We start from the raw sequence: 23,398 nt of genomic DNA, 5'->3' as shown, positions 1-23,398 counted from the left end.
TTGTATTATATAAATTATCGGTTAGACGGCACTTCCTACGCCGCCACTGGCCGTACGAGGATGTCCGTCGCCGCATGTGCCAACTGTAAACAATGAAATGGTCCTTATTCTCCTCAAGACAACTATATCCCTGCTCAGCATCACTATTTTCCACGGTTCAACTGATAATATTATCAGTTTTAAAAGGTCATATATGTCTTTTTGGGAAGAAACCCAAAATATGAAGCTTGGAATTTACCTTCTTGAACAGGGGTGATATGTCGATATATTTAGGAAGAAAAAAGAAATCGTCCACTCGCCAGCCGCATTTGCGTCAGCATCACCGTGCTTATCAAAATAGCATATAGCATTCAAAAGGGGTTTCATTTCATGTTTGTATATTTTGCCTGTTCTCTCTCTTTTTCAAAACGATCTCTTTCTGTGTTGCTTGCAGCTTCCGGCGGCCAGTATCATAAAAATGGCGTCTGGAAAACCTCTATCAAGATTTTCAATCTCCGTGGTCATTTTCATGGTGGTTTTTATATCCTTTGTCCATTCTTCTCGTACCCGTAAGCTCCTTCTCTCTCTCTCTCTCTCTCTCTCTCTCTCTCTCTATATATATATATATATATATATCCATCGTTTGGAGTTTTGCTTAACTTGCCTTAACCACGGCGTGCTCAGGTTTACAGGGTGGTGTAGCAGAACATGATACAGTTACAGTTACAGCTACAGCCACAGCCACACAGGTATTGACGAAAGACTATAGCTTTTAAAACCTCATGCCATAAATAATGAAAATGAACAACAGAGAAAAGAAAAAGATAGACATTTTGCGCCTTTTTCTATTAGAGATTCATTATTGAAATGGATATACTTTTCTCTTTCTTTTGATCTCTCTTATTAACTTTTTAACTCTCTTTTCAAGCTTATTCCTTTAAATGGTTTCTTTGTTTCGTTTTCTTTGAATATAGGATATTGAAAGCCATCTAGTTAAGAGTTTGGGGAAGGGAGCTTCAACTATAGTTGCAAAGGACTCGGCGAGGGAAGTGCCAACTGGACCAGACCCTCTTCACCACAATGACAACCCCATAAGACCATAAGCTTTGTAAAAACCCTCTTTTGATGGATCTTCGCACTTATTAGTACTGGGTTTCTCATGAGTTTTATCTCTTTATCACCTCTACTGATACATTGGCACATTGTGTATAACTCATAGGTTGATTTAGGATAGCGTTCTCTGTGGTCTCTTTCTTTCCCTTTTTTTTTCTTTTTTTTTTTTTCCTTTTTATTTAAAAAAAAAATTATGGATACCAGAAAGGGCCAGGCTTAAATGAGTTAAGTTATTTTTTTTGTTGATTTCAGTTTATCATGTGAAGTTTTCTTCTTATACATGCATTCTTCGAGCCCACTTTTGCTTTTCTATTGAGTTTTTATTAGATGATTGTGGAGTTCATGCTGAGCCTAGAATAAAAGAGGAAGAACATTTTTTATCAAAATTTCCCCCTATGATTATTTTTTAGCAGGGGAATTGGGGAGTGGGATTCAGAAACTATGTTTTAGACCAGTCTATAATCTCTTTGATTAGTTCATTATTAAATATATTAAATTGGCCCAATTATAACCAAACTGTTCCAATGAAAATGAAAATGGATTACAAGTTCAATTTTTCCCTTACCACTTTTTTTCAAATGCAAAAAAATGGTACTATCTATGTGTTAGTTATTGTCTTTGGAGTCACTGATCGACTGCTGATATTCTGGTTTATATATATATATATAAGTTGTGATATATAAGGCTTTGCTTAATTTGATCGGGTGACTGAATATGTATAATTTATTTTACAGACTCAGGTTCAAATTCCTCCCCCTAAATTCCTACTAAAAAAATTAATCTACCCAAAAGTCAAAGTTAAATTTACATACTAAAATAATTGTACATGATGAATTAAACAGGCGGATGAACACGTTTGAACCAATTAGGCCACTGTCTTAGTGGTTATCTCGCCTCATTCCCACAAACACGACATATAGTGAGATTATGAATAATAAAAGCAGTCCCAAATTTCTAGGCATTTATCTGAATTTTGCTCATATATGCATATACGTAATTATAAGGCCATTTTGATTGTGTGAATATGCACAAGGAACACCAGCCATAAAATGAATTCGATTATATTAAAAAATAAAAATCATTCTATATAAATATATTTTTTTTCAAATATAATAAAGCTATGTTTGGTATAATGTAATCAAAGTTGTAATATAATCGTAATTATATTATATAATTGATTAGTTATACAAAAAAATTTTATGTAATAAAATTACGTAATATAATTAATTTTATTTAAAATAACGTAATGATCATTACATATAAAAATAGATGTAATCATTATTATTATTTTTTATTTATTGTTGATACATTATAATTAGAATAGGACTCTGGATGAAGAGCGCGTATACAACATCTACAGTGAAACGTATACATGGCTCTAAATACCAAAGTGTAAAGAGTGCTTGTCTAATGTGAGATAGAGAGAGAGCCCCTTGAACTCATATACAATAGCCTTGGATTCTTAACATTTTACCAAGATGCATAAGCAGTCGACTTCATTCATCTAGGCCTAACTGTATCGTTACCGAGTTGTCTTGGGGTAATTTAGTCTTAATACCCGGATCGAATAAGACACCTACTCCATCATGCCCCACTGAAACCAGTTGGATTGCCTAGCAGAATGTTGAAAGAGTCACCGGTGTGGTCATTAAGAGGTTAGTATTGCCATGATCCATCAATTAAGAAAGCCATGGAGACAGGTAGCCGAAAAAACCACTCAATCGATTGAATAACAAAATAACAATTAGAATAAACTAGGAAAATAGCTATTACAACTTAAGGAAACATGAGCATGGAGTCTAGGCAAGAGTCCGAGCACTTCATGCTCCCGCCGACTAGTTTGAGTGGGGACGTTTCTGTGAGAAGGAGTTGGAAGTTCCTTCCCCAAAGGAAAACCAGTTTTATGAACCACTCGTAAGTCTTAACCAACTAACTAACCCTTCCTATCATAGCCGAAGATTGTCAGAATAATCATGATTTATTAAACAACTTGATTCAACTATGACATAGTCGTCAGTGATTGGGACAACCCACTTGCGCACACTTTATACGTATCAAGTAAATATTGGTTCCCTAGTTCTATAAATACAAGTCTTCCTCTCACAGGGAGATCAGACCTTTCCTTAGCCCATATTATGTCTCAGCAAAACCATCCCCAAAGAAACTCCACTTAGATCAAACAACAGTAAGGTAGCCAAGTTAAGTCTAAGTTAATCTGACTATACTCATAGATCAAAACACGTTTCTGCATCTTGTAAGCCTACCTAACCTTGAGTTATTAATTATCAATACTATTACCATCACTATTCGGTCATTACTATTATTATCACCACTACTTGTATATTGTCATCACTGCGACTATCACCACAACCATCAATAAGCACAAATCAAGAACTTAACACTGCTTACACCCAAATCACTGGTGGGGAGGAAAACCCACTAATTGAGTTGGGGAGGAATAGCCTTCTTTTGTCTAGAGAATAGAAGAAGCTCTAGACAGAAGCTCACAATTTAACAATTGAAAATTAGAACTGAATATAGAGGAAAAGAAACCAGCAAAGAGAGAGTCTCTCTTTAAAGTACACCTCCGAAGAAAGATTTTTCATTTTATATTTTCTTCGAAACTTTACTCATTGAATACTTTTTCTAGAAAAATATCATTAAATGACCATAAACAAGTGGACAGAAATCCTGTCCCCAAACATTTTTTTTTTTGGCTGTCTATTCCAAACCTTCTAACTAATGATATGAAGAGATATTTAGGAAGCAATTTAAGAGATATTTAGGAAGCACTTAGTTTTAAGAGATATTTAGGAAGCACTTAGTTGCTTCCTAAATATCTCTTCATATCATTAGTTTCTAACATCACCATGGTGAGGCTAATGAGGGACAAAACGCAGCAAGCAGTTAGTGCCTTGTTTGGTCCCATTGCTTCATTTCATGTCTTTGTTTCTTCCATGAATTGAAAATCAAATTCGTGAAGTTGAAGATGGGACGACGCGGAGAACACTGAAACCAGAAAAACATGACATGAAAATTGAATAATACCAATAAACGAAATATCCCATATTAAATATCTCCTCTCTTACACTTTATTAATATCCCAACCTCCCAATCATTAAACACGCCCATCTAATCATTCGCCCAAAATATCCCTCACACTTGCTCTGTAACAACTGCCCTCACCGTCACCGGTACCCATGTCCGCTGCTGCTGCTGCTGCTGTCGTTGCCTTGGCGGATCAGCTCGCCACTCCTATCCTAGACGCCGAATCCCCCAATCTCCTCCAATCCATTTCTTCTCACGGAGGCTACGCTTACGTTAGCATGGCCACCCTCGCTGCCTCCGGTGACTTCCGAGCGGCGGAAGCCGCTCGTGAGATGGCTTGGGAGCAGCTTCATTCTGGTCCATGGCATTCTGTTCTCCCCGTCTGGCGGGACGCCTACGCAATGGCGTGTCTCTACGTGGCCAAGTTCCATTATCGAAACGGTGAGTTCAAGGATGCGCTTAGGGTTTTGGATATGGGGTTGATCATGGGAGGAATGTTGTTGAGGAAGGATTTGGATTCAGCTATTGAAATCATATCGGTAAAAGCGAGAGAAAATAATGGTCAAAGCGAGGGTTGTGAGAAATCGGAGCTTATATTGATTCGGGAAGCCGAGCTTGAGAAGTCGGAGGTGAGGTTTGTCTCCAATACTTTCTGTATAGAATGCCGTTTTTCTTTTCTTTTTTTTTTTTTAATTTCTTTGGAATGTTAATGGTTTATAAATGATGATTATGGAATATCTAATATTCGTGAAAATGATCTTAGAATTCTGAAATTCGAACATTTATAACTCTTATGATTATTTTAATTGGTAACCTATTGAATAACTTCAATTGTTTTTTCAAATAGATAAAGAGTACTTTGAATTCCATTTCTATCTGAATGTAATGTATTTGTATTCTATTTCTATCTGCAGGTGCTTCATTTTTTACCTGCCAAGTCCTTATCTAGCAAGATTGTGGGGAAGAGATCTGCTCTATCTTTGGAGGCTTTTCTACGTGAACATTTCTTATGTGGTTGTCCTGTTATAATTAGTGATTGTATGGCTCATTGGCCTGCCAGGACAAAGTGGAATGACATGGATTACCTCAAAAAGGTTGCTGGTGAACGCACGGTTCCAGTTGAGGTGATTTTTCTTCCATTTCTTGGAATGAATTTTTTTAAGAGTTTACATTTTAGTTTACTCTTTTTTACATTTGGATAGATACTCACTTGAATGAAGGGTTTGAATTTGATATACAAGTTTTGGCATTTATAATATATAAATTATATTTGGTTGTTTAGATTCATTGAATTTAAACAAGATTTATGAATACAAATTATTGCTTTGTTTGATCGTGAATTTAAAGTACATTCTATAAAGATGTAATTTCAAATGCCCTTTTTTATTTTTCAAAATTTTTTTAAGCAAGATTTTCCCTTTTTCTTTTACAAGTTCAAATTGTACAATTCGAGCTAAAAACTCAAAACTTAAATATGACAAACCATGCACCCATACACTCATGAGTGTTCTGGATATAACACGATCAACCTATAAGTTACCACAAAGCTAAACAGCAGAACATTAATATCAATAGATTTACCTTGATTCCTCTGGCAAGCCATGCATTTGCATATTGAGATGTTGATTATATGATGCTTGATTATGCATATATAAATTTATTTGTGAGTGCATATAAGAGGGATGGTGGTGGTGGTGGTGGTGGTGGTGGTGGCTGTGTTATTCTACAAGAAGTGATTTGGGGAATTTATAATTATTTGCAGGTTGGGAAAAACTATTTATGCCAAGAGTGGAAACAAGAACTTATAACGTTTTCCCAGTTTCTTGAGAGGATTCAGTCCAGTGGTTCTTCTTCTGATGTGCCCACCTATCTTGCACAGCATCCATTGTTTGATCAGGTGTGTTTTTGTTTCTTTTATTGATATCTAGAATGTTTTTAAAGAGTTCAGTATTGTAGATTAATGCATGAAAATCTGTCCGGTATTAATGTTGTATGTTATGTTTAAATGGCAGATAAATGAGCTGAGGAATGACATTTGCATTCCTGACTACTGTTTTGTTGGTGGTGGGGAGCTTAGATCTCTTAATGCTTGGTTTGGTCCAGCTGGGACAGTTACACCATTGCACCATGATCCACACCATAATATACTTGCGCAGGTATTTAATATGTGAATAATGATAGTGCATTTCAGGATCTGTATTTGACCATGGATCTTTGGCTTTGATTTTGTTTCTACTCTTTTGTTAGTAATTCTGCTCATGGAATTTTATTTTTTTCCTCTCCAAGCTCTTGGGGCACTGTTTTGTCTCCTTGTTTGTACATATGTGGTGTTGTGCTTTTTATAATACTTTCTTCTGCGTATCTTTTTACTATATTATTTGTTGCAGAAATGTGTAATTTGGATCATTGAAGTACCAACTGTTTAGGAGTTCCTTAATGATGAATTTATGCAAGAGCGGTTATTAGTAGTCCTATCAGACAGACGCCCTAATTTATGTAGTAGTTCCAAAGAATATTACTAAGCTTGCCCCTCCTTTTAGTTGCAATTATATTCTCCTTTGAAATATTCTTGCTGGAAGCGAGATCATCTTCACCAAAAAGTTTGTGCCCTTCTCAAGCAACCATGCCAGGCTTGCTCTTAGTCGCACAAATTTGCATTAGAGCAATCATCATTTCAATATTTTCACAGGGAAGGATGAATTAAGATAGCTATGGTGACACTTGTATTTTTGGAATGCGGTTGTAGACAATGCCTCTAGAAAATCTGAAATCTCAATCCATGATGGAGACAGTTGATACTTGATAGAGACAGTTAATCTGCTTGTTTGACAGATGCTGATGATGGTTTTTACCCCCTGTTCTCCCAATCCCTTTCTCACTTTTCAGTTTGAAGAGTATTGTTATGAATAGCTTATCTATCTCCGTAATCATTTTTGGGGTTTGAATATTTCACTATACCATGTTTCTTTCTGTTTTGCTACTTTAGTACGTTGGCGTTTGCATGCGTAGATAATAGATAGTATCAACATAATTAATAGTATACTATAGATTTATGAGCATATTGTTTGCTTAGACAATTATCACTTTTGTTATTTTCAGGTTGTTGGCAGAAAGTATATTAGGCTTTACCCTGCTTCGTTGTCTGCAGAACTTTATCCATATAGTGAAACCATGCTTTGCAATTCCAGCCGGGTAACTGCTTTTTTGAGATGTTCTTTCATTTTCTAGAACTATCAGCATGAATTTGCATTTTTCTTATCCTTGTCATGAATTTCATGCTATAGATGCATGGTGGAATAAATCTCTAGCAATTTATGCATGTGAAATCTTTTGCTACTCTATCTAAATAGAGATGACCATTATATAAATGATTTTTCTCTTCAATGTTTTAGAATGTTTTTCCATATTCACATTCCATATTCACAAATTCTTTTTGAAGGTTGATCTGGACAATGTAGACGAGAGAGAATTTCCAAATATGCGTGACTTAGAATTTCTGGACTGCATTTTAGAAGAAGGGGAAATGATTTACGTCCCACCAAAATGGTGGCACTATGTCCGATCTCTGACAACGAGTTTCTCGGTTAGCTTTTGGTGGAGCGACTCAGGAAGTTGAGGCGTGTCATGATGTTAGTGTTTTCATGCTATGATTTTACCTAGCATAGTGCTAAGATATCAACTGGGTGTACTGCAAAAATATCGGAGGTACATTTTTGTACTGAGAGACCAAAAGCGGGTTAATCGACAATTATAGAAAATGCATATGACTGTTGTTAAGCCAAGGGATTGGTGATGATTTAATCATAGGAAGTTTGGTGATAGAAACTATTAACATAGTCTGCAATATTTTAAGTTAGCAAAAGTGGGAGTCCACCTTTCTATTGTGATCTCGTACTCATGTCTCCTATGGAAGAGATTCTGTTTCCATTGTGATACTGGAGTAATGGAGGTTGATCTGATTTTATTATTAGTTCTGAGCGTCTTGTCTTTATTGTTATTTTTTTCCCCCTTTTTTTTAACTGCTTTTTTGTGCTATTTAGACCAGGAGGAATGAAGCAATCGACGCATATAACAATTAATGGGTAATAAAGAGAATTTACCTTGCACCAAAAAATTAATTAGTAATTGTGGCGTTTCTTTTGGTGGGCTCTGGGATGTACGCCATGTAAAATGTGTATGCAATGAACATAATTATGGTGGGGAAGGAGGTTCCTCACCATAAGGCCTTGGATGATCAAGTTAGTTGTCTGAAGTCGGAGAATTCCCCTCTTAACTCGTTGGTTTGAACCTTGGTGGATGGTGGTATTTGTAGCTGAAAATCTCAATTGTAATTGGTTCAGCTGTCGTTTTCTCAAGAGGTGGAGCGAATATTAAAAATTATCTTAAATATTGTTAAATATTATTAAAATTAATTTTATTAAATTTTAATTATAAGAATTTTAAAATAATTAAATAATTTTATCAAGCTGTAAAAGGTGGGTAGAATCGCAATCTCAAATACCTCTAAAGAAGGCATTTATAAAATTTGAAATAATTAATAAAAAATTTAAAACATTATATTATTTTTATATATTAAAATTAAAAAATTTAAAATTATTAATAATCACGTGTATTAGCACGAATAATTTCTTAATTCAATACTATGTGAAACATCTTTCCCCTGTTACCCTAGGCATTAAAAATTGATTGCATTAACTTATATAAGTTTACCAAGAGAGATTAATGAGGAAAGTCTCTCCCTTATCCATTCACTTGCCCTTTTACACTATATTTTGGGTGGAGATAGGAGAGATAAATAACTTATATACTTTTGTATAAAAAGAAGTGAATGAGTTGATAGATGGTAAGAGTAAATAAGAGTAAATTTTATTCTCTTTTACCTCTTAAATCTCAATTTGTTATACACCTCAATTTAAGGTGTAAGAAAGAAAGATGAGAGTGGTAAATTATTTTATTTTTTACACACTTAAAGCTATCATTCTTGCACATTTTTGAAACTTTACATTTAATAATTTTTAGAGGTTAGGAAAGTGTTTTTATTAGAGTTGAAAAATGATATCACTATTTTTACATCTAACTGCTAATCCAACAACTATTTTTACTAAACAGTTCTGCTTTAAATTATCATATAAAACAACTATTATAACATTTAATATTGATAAATAAGCCCAAAGAATACTCATTCTATTTGCTTTTATGAGTACTTTTCAAAAGTTGATTTCTCCGATATTATCTATTATCTTGAAAAGATTAAGCAGTATTAATCAATTTTTTCAATTTTACCATTATCTTTACTAAACACAATAATTATTTTCATAATTTTCTAAAACTCATGTTATTACCTTCATTTCTCTCTTAATTAGATGAGATAAAGGGTATTTTAATTAAATTAAGAAGTATTTTTTATATATAATTTAAATAATTTAATTGATTTTTTCATTATTATACAAAAATTTTAAATCACTAATAAAAATAAATAGATGAAATATATATTAATTTCTTTGCTTTATCCTCCCTTGCCCTTTCTTTCACCCATCTAAACAAGTGTTTATGCTGCCATTTTTTTTAACATGCAGTGACATTTCCCTTTTTTTCATTCTATTAAAGAGCACGAAGAAATAAAAAATTTTAGATTACAAAATCACTAGAGACAGAAGATTCATGAGTCTTCATCAAAATTAAATCTTTGAAGAAGGACGATCTACAAGGATGTCGTATAGAGGGAGTCCATCCCATCCTAAGGGAGCACTAAATAATTGTGTCTTTAATCTTTCTTTGTTGGGCAAAATCGACCACTCAATTTTATGTTTTAGCCGTCCAACATACTCCACCTAAACCTCTTCCATCACGGCGTATTCAACACTAACTATTCTAATAATTGATTTTACTAATTATCAATATTAACTGTTTATGTCACGATTCAACCTATGGGTCGGATCGGCACTAGAACTTAGCTAACATAAAGCCCTCGAGGCCCGTAGTAAGCCTAACTATTCATTAACCAAATCCTAAGGTCCATTTTAGGCCCAATTTCAAGAATTCAACCAGACAGAATTTGGCCATAACATGGACCATACAACGAGAAGTTTTTTACTCGCCCGACCTATAAACACAATATATAATCATTTGGGGAGCTCAGCTCACCCTCCACATACTCATCATGTCATAAATCAAATGGGAGTTCAGCTCCCTCATCCAATCTAATTACACGCACACATACATGCATTTAATATTCTTACAATTTCAACATAATATTCTATTACAATATCAAATTGATTAAAATACTCCTAACACATGCGAGTCTAAAATTTGGCTAAATTGTACAAAATACATTAGATATTACTAATTGACCTGCGAAGAAGAGGAGCTGGTTAATCACAATAAGTAAACTTCCTGTAACCTGAAAAAATAAGTTGAACAGGAGTGAGCGTTCGACTCAGAGAGTAAAATACCAATTTTAACTACAATTCCTATAGCTACCTAAAACTAATGCACCCTAAAGAGTAGAATGCAACACCATCAAAATTTTCATACACATCACATCATAACAGCAAAGAAGCAATTTGGAGCACTCACATACCCAATAATGTTAAAACAGTAAATATATGGGAGCTAATCCCCTGTACAGCTCTCTTAATCCAATCTCTGCCAGCAAGTGTCTCTCAAGCCGGACTTTCACTTGATAAACCAAATACGAGGGCTAGGGAATCATCTCGAGCCCTGCCTACCTCAACTTATCCAAAAAAGATCGGGTCCCGGCGAGTGTCTCTCAAGCCGTGTCTACTCATCCTAACCATATCCAATATCACACACCACACCCAGGCCAACGCACGCACACCGGTCCAAATTACCATAAATAACATATATGGCACTTCATCAATTAAGAATGTAATATAAAATGTGCCTAGTATTTAACTAAATAGATACATATTTACAAGTGATGCATAGGTATGCTTGAACATATAATAATATTAAAATTATAATTAAAATTAATATTTTATTCACAGACTTGAACCGAGGTCACTTCGGCGGCTGGATGGAGGAAGAAGGCTGTCCCGACTCACCTGAAAATTTTATTATAATTATTTAATACTATTAACTCAATACAAGCTTAAAAAGGATCAAAGACACCCTAAGTCGTGCCAAAAATCCGGCAAATGCTCCCTTATACTTAGGACCTATCCAACTTGAAAAAGGATTCAAAGTACACTTCTATATCTACAAGCTACACAACCACAACTCAATCACATTACATGGCCCCTACTGGGCCCATCCAAACAGTAAACCACTAATATTTGAAAAATTACTATTTAGTCCCTACAACTAACCCTTTTGCAAAAACTACTCAATTGACCTCTAAAAATTCTAAAATTTTGCCGCGCGATCCTTAGCAATATTATTAAGCTAATGCAAAAGGAATTATAATTTTCTAACCTACCACGAATATTTTATAGATTTTTAATCGTAATCAAGCACTAGATAATTAAGAAAAAGTAAGGTTCGGGTTTACCTATGCCAATTCCGACCTTGGAGACGCGTTCGAAACGTCTGAAAATGATGGGGTAGCCTATAATTTTGATCCCATTCTGAAACTTTTTTGGTAGCCTGTCTGTCCGGCCCTAAATTGCACACCTAAGCAACTATTGAATTTCCACGAATTGAAGGCACCTATGCGAAGCCCACAACATGGGGATTAGTACATAATTTTTATGGAATTTATTAAGCTCATTTAGTACTCGAAAAAATACTGCGAAGTTCAGTGGAACCCACCAAAAAACAGTATCGGAAAAATTCAAAATGGGTATTACCGCGAAGCTTTCGTCGAGGAGAGCACTCTGGTACTCTCGAATTTTTGGTAGGGTTCACGGTTTACAAGAAATCTAGCTCAAAATTCGAAATGGGCTAAAACTTCTAAAGCTTGATTCGCACAAACCAGAAAACGATACTATGCAAAATTAGTATCTACACGATGCCTATGAAGAAAGGAGCGTTTTGATATCAAGAATGTCAAAAATGATCATCGGAGAAGAAAGTTATGGCAAAGAAAATAAAGAAAAGAAAATAAAGAAAAGGAAAAGAAGAGAGAGAGAGAGAGAGAGAGAGAGAGAGAGAGAGAAAGTGAGGGGGGGGGAGATGCACGACACAGACAGCTTAAAGTTGTCCTTTTATTATTATTATTATTATTATTATTATTATTATTATTAAATTAAACTTTCAAAATACTTAATATTATACTTAATATTCATTTTCATTTTTGTTTATTTTAATTATCCTCATTTATTTTAAAACAAATTCAAATGAACCCCATAATATTAATAACATAATATTTTATTTTTATTTTATTTATAATTTAAAATTTTGGATTGTTACATTCTTCCCCCCTTACAGAAAATTCGTCCTCGAATTTTTTACACAAGGCAGAATAAAAGAACAGAATTACACATTGAACAAATAAGGATACTTGCTACGCATGTCCCGTTCTGACTCCCAGGTGCATTCTTCCACTGACTAGCTCCTCTACAAAACTTTAACCATAGGGATCTGTTTCGATCTTAGTTGCCTCACTTGGTAGTCCACTATGGCTACTGGTTGCTTCTCAAACGTCAAGTCTTCTTTTAGCTCTACTATATCCGGATGTAGCACATGAGAAGGATCAAGTATGTATTTTCTGAGCATGAAGATGTGAAATATAGGATGAACATAAGAAAGGTTGGGTGGTAACTCCAACCGATAGGCAACTGCTCCAACTCTGTCAGTAACCTCAAAAGGTCCAATATACCTAGGTGCCAACTTGCCATTCTTTCCAAATCTCATAACTCCCTTCATCGGAGAAACCTTCTAGAATACGTAATCGCCTACTGGAAACTCTACATCCCTCCATCTGGGATCTGCATTACTCTTTTGCCTACTGAAAGCCGTTTTCAATCATCCCTTGATTAAAGTAATCATCTCAGAAGTGTATTGCACTAAGTCTACATCATGCACCTTCGCTTCTCCCATTTCCATCCAGCACAATGGAGATCTACACTTTCTGCTATACAGTGCCTCATAGGGTGTCATCTCGATGCTGGAATGATAACTGTTGTTATAAGCAAACTCCACCAAGGGTAGCTGATCATCCCATTGACCTCCAAAATCTAGGACACACATACGAAGCATATCTTCCAATGTCTGAATTATCCTTTCAAACTGCCCATCTATCTGAGGGTGAAAGGCGGTATTGAAGTTTAACTGTGGGCCAAGTGCCTCCTGCAACTTCCTCCAAAACCGAGAAGTGAACTGGGGCCCTCTGTCAGATATAATGGAAGCAGGAACTCCATACAATCTGACTATTTCTCGAATATAGAGCCTGGCATATTGTGCAACATAATATGTGGTTCGCACAGACAAGAAATGAGCTGATTTAGTTAGATGATCTACAATTACCATATCGAATCATATCCCAGCGTGGTATGAGGCAACCCAGTTACAAAATCTATCGTGATCATTTTCCACTTCCATTCGGGGATAAGGAGCTCTTGCAGCTTCCCTGATGGCCTTTGGTTTTCAAACTTCACCTTCTGACAAGTCAAGCACTTGGACGCAAAGTCTGCTATATTTCTCTTCATGTCATTCCACTAGTAGCTATCCTTCACATCATGGTACATCTTAGTGGAGCCTGGGTGGACACTGTAGGGTGTATAGTGTGCCTCTTGCATGATCTCATTCCTGAGGTTGTCCACGTCGGGCACACATATCCTGGAACCTTGCATAAGAGCGTCATCACTAGCAAATCCAAATTCACAACCTTCACTCTGCTGTACTCTTTCTATAATCTTTGTCCTCTCTAATTCTTGTACTTTTTTCCTTTAAGGACGTTCATCCCATCATCAATTTTAATCTACTTTTTATTTCTTAGTCTTATCTTGATTACTAGTTTCATCACTTCTGAAATTCTAACCTTACGATTAGTTCTTACTAGCATATCCTTCACATTATGTAACACCTGTGATTGACCATAAAAAATTCTTTTTGTATCTTCTTTTCCAACTTGACCATCAGAAGTTATCATTCCCTATCACCCTTTGTAGGAAATCGCTCATCATGGTTAGATAGGAGCCCTTAAAACTATAAGTTCTATTTGAACTAACATGGCTATAGGAAAGGTGTGCTATGCCTTAATTCTAAACAAAATACTTCACGTGTCCAGTCTCCCTAATATTACCACATATACTGCCCACAGCTTTCCAAACTTCACCTCAAATTTAGCCATCAGCTATAATTTCATCCACTAAAACTCATCTACCCATAGTATTTCCTCCAGTTTATGGTTTAGAAGGGTTGCAAGCCCTGATAAACTAACTCAACTTAATTTCTATCACTACTCTATTCGTCCTTTCATACTTAACATCAGGTTCTTAAATACTAGGTCATCTTAACATTTTTTTCCCTTGCTTATGTAGACTTTCGGAGCTAAAAGTACGATCTAAACTTAAAGAGAAAGAGAAATCTTCTCCTACTGACCTCAGCACACTATTTATATCTCATGGTCCTCTCCCTGAAATTTCATCATCTCTTTCTATAAGATATCAATTACAACAATCCTTATGTTATACCATCAATTTGCCTGACATATCATCTTAAGATTTTCTATCTCTATTTGTACTCCATTTTTACCTTTTTATGCCTACCTTAACTCTTTTGCCGCCCTATATTTTACTGTATTCAATAAGATGCCTCTCACTAATAGACTCTTTCAAAATGGATTCCAATCATGCTTACTGTCATAACTCTCATCCTTGTACTTTTCAGTGACTTATGACTATCACTCATACATACTCTTCCCACTCTATCTCTTACTATCATTCTGTCACTTATTTTCATTCGACCCTATTAGTCATACTAAAAATGCTAATCTAACCCTTGATCAAAGACCCCATAACTGCTATCTCACAATCTCTACTCATGACCTAAGCCTATGTACCATTTTCCACCTTCGCTTTTGCTTGTCATGCCTAGTTATACTATTAGATTTACTTTTATCTAACTTATTACTTATTAATTTGCTCCTCTGCCTGATAGGACAATTCAAGACATCATTGAACATCCTATAACTTTTACTTGCTCTAGTTGCATTCCTTAACTAACTTTCCTTCTACTGTTAGAAGTTTAAATGGTTCTTATCCCATTGCTATCTACTCCACTTTAGGGATAGGGAATAGATAGAGTATGATCCAATCATGCAACTCCAAGCTCTATATTCTAGCCCCTGGCACTACCTCAACTACATCATGCTATGAGTATCACATTACTAGATTTCATACCTCTAATGTGGTCCCATTTTGGGTTATCCATCCTTGTCTTTCACCTTGCCAAGAATAACACTTAGCCTATCCTATATCTTAACTATGTTTCTTTTATTTTGCCCCCTTTAAGTTGTCCTTTCATTTATTTCTTTTATCTGACCCAAAATAGAACTTGACTATTCTATCCCTGGTTCCATTCCTCTTCCTAACATGACAATTGTACTTGCTAACTATATCTTTCAGAGTCTCTACTAGGTAATCACATATCTGTGCATCTGCAATCAATTATCCAAATTTTCATTCTGCACTTTTTCTATCCACTGGCCTTCTTTGATTTATCTTTGCTAATTTATTACTCTTAACACTATTATAATTAGATAATACTATTATTTTGAACAATATGAAGTTAGGAAGGAACTCAGGAAATTGCAGTCATACATTTATTGTGTGATCTCTATTCTTATCTTTTAGCTTCCATAATACCCTTACTACCTCGAGAACTGATTCTGCAGCAATTTTATTTTATTTTATTTTTATTTATTATTTATTATTTATTATTATTATTATTATTATTATTATTATTATTATTATTATTATTATTATTATTATTATTATTATTATTATTTTCCATGTTTACTTAATTAGCCAAATCTTAAGATACCAAGCACCCAAACCTATCATTCAATTCAAAGGCTTTACATCCATCATGATCTGATCATTTATGGTTCATATAATGGAACTTGTATCCTCTCCAGGATACCCGAGCTAACTACTCTCTACCACACTCTACAGTCCCATCTGGGGCACTATTTTGTTGGTCACCATCATTAGTAATAAACCCCTATCTCTCTTGAAAGAATAAGACCGCTTTACATCATAACTGATTGCGAAAAAGGTACTACATCTACCACCTTGCCACAATCACGTTTGGTTCCCGAAATGAATAAACTTTGAAATCGATCCCCATCACCAAGTCTCCATTCGCTTCCGATCTCTCTTCATAGGGATCTAAACCGACACCAAGTCTCATTGCCAGACGATCACATTTCCGATCTCTCTCCAAAGAAACCGAACCAATACCAAGTTTCCGTATCGCTCAAATCCCTACCGATCTCTTGAATCAATTATTAAGTCTCTTGGCCTGTTAATCACATTTCCGATCTCTCGTCAAACGAAATCAAACCAACATTAGGTCTTCGTGCCATCCAGTTTTATTTCCGATCTCCCTTTTAAAATTTTATGGATAATCGTTTAATAAAGTTAAGGTTTTAATCCGGTTTAATGATGCTTCCAATCTTAAGTGTTCAAATCAGGTTTCCAATTTTAATAATCTTAAGTTTCGTTCGGTGTTTGTTCTCAGCCGATCTCATGCTTACAATGTTTTTCCGACCTCTTATACTTGGATTAATAATTACTTTTAAGTTTGATGTTCTAATTGGTTCAGACAGTCAGACGCTTGTACAATTTAGATTCTTTCCGATCTCATCAAGTCATTAAACAAAAGAAAGAACTTCATTTCATTTTAAAATAAAAAATACAAGTCATTAGGCTGGAGGATCACCCCCAGCCTGTTCTACATTTTGTTCACCCTCTCTATCACCCTCAGCCTCCTCCTCGCTATCCTCTTCGTCTTGGGGAGCCCAGTCCACCATCCAGGAAAAGTCCTCCTCGGGATAACGCTTTTTGAGCTCGGCCAAAAGGTCCCCGTGGGCGTTCACATAAGCACCGGCCTCCCTCGTCACTGCCTCTTCTTCTTTCGCTCTAAGTTCTGCAATGAGGCGAGCGACATCAGTAGCTCGGAGCGCCCGAGCTTCTTTGAGAACATGAGTCTGCTCGGCTAATTTATCTTCATGGAATTTCATCCGCCCCTCAATTTCAGCTATATATTCTCGAGCGGATGAAAGTTGAGCTCGGGCGGAAGCCGCTTCCTAACCCACGTTTTGGATCTCCTGCTTTAAATGATGAGCCTTTTCCAGGACGATATGTTGGTTCACCAAACTCTCCACGCTCAGGCTCATAGTCTAGGTCAGGATATCGTCGAGACTGTTCGGGGTCAGCCTATTCCAAACCTCCTGAAGGCAGATGGAGGCCCCCAAAAACTTAGCCAAACCCGGATTCTCTCGAACAGTTCGGTTCTTCTCTAAGGAGTGAATCAAGACCTGAGCACCACGGGTGAGTGTCCTCGAAGTGGGTTGGGAAGGACCCCCTTCCGCACTCAAAGCAACTGGAGGAGGTGGTGGCGGCTCTTCTTGTCGAGGAGGAGACCAAACCACTTCTACTTCAGGGATCGGCGGTCCCGAGGGTCGGGATAAACCTCCCTGCATCTCCCCTGGATCGTGCCTTGGCGTCTGAGAGGCCTCGGTGTACTTCATCTCCCGCACTTTTCTGGAAACCTCTCTCTTCCGCTTTCTGCTCTCCTTGGAAGCCTCGCCGCTCGCTATGCCTGCACAAAGAAAAAGTCAGTGAGTTTGCTAAGGCCCAAAGATCAGAGATATAGAAAGTACCAAGGCTAAGGTCAGAGAGCTGAAGCTCACGTTCTTCGCCAGTAATCAGCTGCATTGTCCAATGATGCAGTTCGGCCGTCACCGCATCTAAACAGGAGAACTTCTGAGTGGCCGCCTGATCTTTCAGCTCCATCACCATTATGCCCTCTTCCCTATTCAGGGTGATGCGCTTCGGAAGTAAGGGGCCTAGATGCAGCCAGCTACGTGGGAAACCCTCAAAACCGTTCGGAATCTTGCTCCTCAGAATAAAGAAGCGATTCTTCTAATTCTTCAGTGAGGAAGGCAGATCGGTAAAAAGCCCGCAATGCGGCTTCGCCTGGAAAAACCAATACTCGTCATCCTTTTGACGAGTTAGCCTATGTAGCTCGGCGAACACCTTCGCTGTTGGACTGAGTCCCTTAGCTCGGCAGAGGCCTCTAAAGGCTACTAGGATCCGCCATGAGTTCAGATGTACTTGGGTTATACATACTTGGTGGAATTTCAGAACTTCCTTGAAGAAGTCATCAAGGGGAAAACGTAGCCCGGCTTTTAATTGCTCTTTGTATACCATGATCATATCATTTTCTTCGAAGAAGTGATCGGCTCGGAGGTCGCCATGACACCTGATAAGTTCGTATGAATCAGGCCAAAGGTTATATTCTTGGCTAAACGTTTGCAGATCGGTTTCTTGAAGGATTGACGGTAGCTCATCCATGGGAAGGTTTTCTCTCCCTGAGGGATGCGTTCGTCTTGAGGATCCCGTTTGACCACGAGCTGAAACGGAGGTCATGGGAGGATCAGATCGCCCGCTTGGCCCGACCACCTCAACTTCATCTGACGACCACGAGACGTGAATGGAAGGGGGACTCGCCACTCTCTGACCCTTGGTGCCTCTCATTTTCAAAAAAAAAGAGAAAATTTAACTAAAAGAAAGATCAAAACCCTTACCGGAATATGATCGGTGTCGGAAGAACTTGAAGAAGCAAGAGAATTTTGGAATCACTCGCGAGATGCTGAAAATGACATAAGGGAGCAACTGGCTGACCCATCCCCTATTTATACCCGTCTGAGCATTTAATGCTCACAGTGTCCCAAGCGGCACATCGTTTAGCGGGATTCGCTAGCTTTTCTGACACGTCGCAAGAACATTCCAGAAACTCCATAAATAAATAAGGGGAGATCGGCTAGTTAAAGATCGACCAATTAAGGTAGATGTTTAGAATTACAGATCGGCTAAGGGCTATTCAGTTAGGAATCAGATCGGATAAACACACTTAGAGATCGAAAATTAATCAATGCAATAATAATAAAATGATAATTGGCAAAATGAAATCTCATTTCCAAAAGGTCAGATTACATCATTTGAGCGATCTCAAGAGATCGGATTACATTAAAGGTCAGATTACATCATTTGGGCGATCTCTAGAGATCGAATTACATTAAAGGTCAGATTACATTATTTGGGCGATCTCTAGAGATCGACGGTACATCCTACCTAATAAATACCTATGTCAAAGCCTAGTCTCGTGGCTGAATCAAAAGATATATTTGATCAGGAAACCAGCCATCGACATCGGATAGATGTACAGTTCAGATGGGGTAACTATGACTCTCATGAAGATAAGAGAGGTCATCGTCAATGTTATCGCTCGGAACCGAGCCGCGGTCGGGACACCCGATGTGGTGAGGAGCCAAGTAAACTTTGAAGGGCAGTCACCAATGATAAGAGGGAAATTAGCAGTCTTCTCGCCCGAAATCGGTTCGCAGATTAGATCGGTCGACCGACTCGAGATCAACATGATCGACGTTCTCGATCTGGATCGGTAAATTAGTCTGGTTCTCTCACTGTCATCAGAGGTAGCCATCGTTATTTTCTGATCATCGGGCTCGTAAATTTTCAGTCGATAAACAAAGGAAACAGTCGGAAAAAGATCAAAAACAGCTACCATGGCCGGATTGTGGCCGGAGTGGCTAGAACAGGAAAAGTGAGAAAGAAAGAGGAGAAAATGAAATGCGGAAGGATTTCCCGTTAAAGGTATATATAGAGAAGGTCTGAGCATTTATTGCTAGCAGAAAACGAAGCGGATGCCTCGGAAACTGAAGGAATAAATGCTTTGACTGAATCGGCCCGGATAAAGGAGAAGACTCAGGAATGGGATAGATCGGGAGAGGGGCCCGACATGAGAGATCGGAAAAAGATCGTATTAGGAAGATCGGAAGGGATGGGAGATCGGAAAGCAAAGAGAGAATAACACAACTTCTAATAACTGTCATCATAATCAAAGCCGAGGTAGTTAAAGCATTGCAGACGAGATCAAATCTCCACCGCACGCCTCATTTGTAGAATTGCCCACATTACTGACAGGTGCCAAGATGTGTCATGGCAGTCTTGTACATCTCGATCTCCACTGTTGATCTTACTTGTAAGGACAAGTCCGGAGCCCTTGGATCAAAGAAGAAGATGACAAGACCGGCGCTTTTTATTCCCAGCCCTCGGATCGCTCTTGACAAGAAAATTTTGAGCCGTCAAATTAGAAAAGAGAAAGGACAAATATTCTAAAAAGGATCTCAGCCGTTCATTTTGATTCTCTTTAATTCCCAAGCATCAGATCATGTCCTTTAAAATCCAAACCTTCCATCTCCCTCAAAGAAAATCCTGACCCTTCATTGGGAGCACCCAGTCCCTATAAATACCTGCATGAAAACTGTTGAGGGGACGGAAGAAAAAGGGTGGTGATTATAGTGGAAAGACTCTGAAAATCGATTCAGTTTTGCTACTCTGCTATTTTTAATCTTTCAACATAGAAAAGAACTTCAAAAACCAGTTTTCAAAAGTATTTTCTCTGAAGGAGTATTGGACACTGGAACTCTTTATTTTCAGTTTGTTCATTGCTCTGCGATACCCCCCCTCTTAGTTTCAGTTCCGTTGTCATCACTTTTATATCCACTTTTATTTTCTAAGCTCAATCTCATTCGAACCTGGTTATTGTTATTCTGGCTCGACTACACTCTAACTTGGTATTCTTCATTTCAAAGCAAGCATTAGTCCCCAGACTATTAGCACGCAACTCTACAACATTCGTGACTCCATCGTTAGTTCAATAGGTTCAACTCCCTACAGGTGAGTGTCCGAACTGTTGTCCTATCCAGTGTTTGTTTTTATTTTCTTTATTTTCATGCTCGTAATTTTCGTCAAGTTTATCTTATGTTAAAAGGCCCCTACGTAGGTGTTTATTCTCTTGTGTTTATCTTTTGATACATCAGTTCATGTTATTTATTTGTTCTTAGTCTTTATTATCTCCTAATATAGGCGTTCTGGTTACGGGTAACGTGTAGGTAGTTTGATAAAACGTTGGTAGCTATATCTTAACATGAGAGTTTCCTTAAAATAATTAAAGTTTGGATAATAAATCGGAGGAAAAATTATGAAGTCGAACCACTAAACACGTTCTGGAGATAGCCTGGTATAGTGGGGGACCGAGATAAGATCGGATCCTAGACTAGTAAGCGGAAGAGATCGAATGTTGCCTGTCAAAAGGTATTGGTAAGGCGATCACATAGGAGATCGGTAAAAATTCAGTCCGCATCCCCTACCTAGTTATAAGGTACCAACGGGTTAAGAGAAGCCTTATTCGGGTTCTCAGCATCTGCGGATGCCAGAACCTTTAGTCTAAGGTCTTTACGATATACGATCACAATTAAATCTCAAGAGATCGGAGGAGAGTTCTTATCCGATGCTCAATCAAAATTATAACAAATTATTTAAAGAGATCGGAGGAGAGTTCTTATCCGATTCTCAATCAAAAATTTTAATAAACATTTAAAGAGATCGGAGGAGAGTTCTTATCCGATTCTCAATCAAAATTTTAATAAACATTTAAAGAAATCGGAGGATAGTTCTTATCCGATTCTCAATCAAAAATTTTAATAAACATTTAAAGAGATCGGAGGAGAGTTCTTATCCAATCTTCAATCAAAATTTTTAATAATTATTTAAAGAAATCGGAGGAGAGTTCTTATCCGACCTTCAATCAAAACTTTTAATAAATATTAAAAGAGATCGGAGGAGAGTTCTTATCCGATTCTCAACCAAAATTTTAATAAATATTAAAAGAGATCGAAGGAGAGTTCTTATCCGATTCTCAATCAAAATTTTAAGGAATATTAAAAAGAGATCGGAGGAGAGTTCTTATCCGATTCTCAACCAAAATTTTAATAAATATGTGGAGATCGGAGGAGAGTTATTATCCGAGATCCTTCATTCAAACTTTAAATAAATTATCCCCAGAGATCGGGAAAAGCCTTTACCCGGATTTTCTCAAATCCAAACTAAAATAGCACAATACGCAAAGTAACCCCCTAAACAAAAACTGATACGCAACACTAACTCACTAAGGGTAATCTCATTTATTTATGTATCTGGGTAACCCGAACCAGTGAAAAATTAAATATTCTCTTTTATCAAAGGGATTAACATCTTCATTCTAACTCCCCTAACTACCGATTTTAATTTATAAAGGGCATAATGTCAAATCTGTTTGCCCTCATAGAGGGACGAGGCGGGGTGCTTAACACCTTCCCCGCTCGTATACGGACCCCGAACCTAGAATCTTTATTTTCGAAGTGGTTTCATTTTAATTTATTTTCACAAATGGTTTTCTTTAATTTCCCTCAAAATTAAAGTGGCAACTCCTCACTCTTTCCCACTTCGGTGAGTGTTCGTCCAGGCGACCGCAAAATACCTTGCGACACTCTTATCATACTGCAAACCTCTTAAGGTGTCGTTTCACAGGCTATGGACATCATCCATAGCATCCTATCTCCTTTAGGGGAGAAAAATCGCACCTTGCGCCTTGCTGCTACACAACGAAGATATTATTTTTCACTAAACTTTAGGCAAAAGGCCCATTGCAGTGCCAAAACTATCTAAGACCCCATATCAAAGACCAAATGGCCTCACCCTATAGGTGTTACCTTTAGTTTATGACTATACTGAAACCTTTAGTCTTTCAGCAATTTCTGATGTAACTGTAGCTCATGCTAGGGTAACTAAGTCACTGACTCTAACTACCTTACAACTGTGACCCTTCGATATTCTAGCTCTAGTATTTTAAATCTCTATTTAGGATTTCCAAACTCTTTTACAGTAATAGAGCCCTATTCTGGCATAACTATACCAGAATAGAGACTATCTGCAAACATCCTCGTCCTGGTACACCACGGGGAAGTACGTAACTCGACACAATAATCCTATGTTAGTACTGTAATCTGCAACTTACAATACAAATATCAAGAACATTGCATAGTTATTACGGTACGTCCCAATAGACTAGATTTTCCACTTTTTTTTTTTTTTTATCTATCCTGACTCCACTGATATCATGAACTTACTTTGACTAGTTATTCACTGATGACTGCCTGCAACGATATCCTTACTCCCATTTAGGGTAGTTATACTGCTAAAAAAAATATCACTTTTAGGTCCTCGTG

The 23,398-nt window shown here is 37.1% G+C and overlaps 1 protein-coding gene across 1 annotated transcript; it reads left to right on the top strand.

Moving 5' to 3' along the window:
• The first annotated feature begins 3,934 nt into the window (after positions 1-3,934).
• Positions 3,935-8,110, top strand: LOC110639322 (lysine-specific demethylase JMJ30). Its single transcript, XM_021790220.2, has 6 exons — positions 3,935-4,769; positions 5,055-5,264; positions 5,903-6,037; positions 6,153-6,296; positions 7,240-7,332; positions 7,580-8,110. The coding sequence occupies exons 1-6, from the start codon at positions 4,293-4,295 to the stop codon at positions 7,754-7,756; spliced, it is 1,236 nt and encodes a 411-aa protein (XP_021645912.2). The 5' UTR covers positions 3,935-4,292; the 3' UTR covers positions 7,757-8,110.
• The last annotated feature ends 15,288 nt before the right edge of the window (positions 8,111-23,398 follow it).

This window comes from Hevea brasiliensis, chromosome 17 (assembly GCF_030052815.1).
Source record: "Hevea brasiliensis isolate MT/VB/25A 57/8 chromosome 17, ASM3005281v1, whole genome shotgun sequence".
NCBI classification, from domain to species: Eukaryota; Viridiplantae; Streptophyta; class Magnoliopsida; order Malpighiales; family Euphorbiaceae; genus Hevea; species Hevea brasiliensis.
The sequence above is the reverse complement of the archived record's forward strand: the minus strand, read 5'-3'. Positions and strand labels throughout refer to the sequence as shown.

What these genes read in the sequence shown, in the direction of transcription:
- LOC110639322 (XM_021790220.2), top strand. Translation starts at nt 4,293, where the DNA reads ATGTCCGCTGCTGCTGCTGCTGCTGTCGTTGCCTTGGCGGATCAGCTC. An exon ending in AACGCACGGTTCCAGTTGAG is followed by an intron (nt 5,265 to 5,902) that starts GTGATTTTTCTT and finishes AATTATTTGCAG; the next exon opens with GTTGGGAAAAACTATTTATG. An exon ending in TGCTTTGCAATTCCAGCCGG is followed by an intron (nt 7,333 to 7,579) that starts GTAACTGCTTTT and finishes TTCTTTTTGAAG; the next exon opens with GTTGATCTGGACAATGTAGA.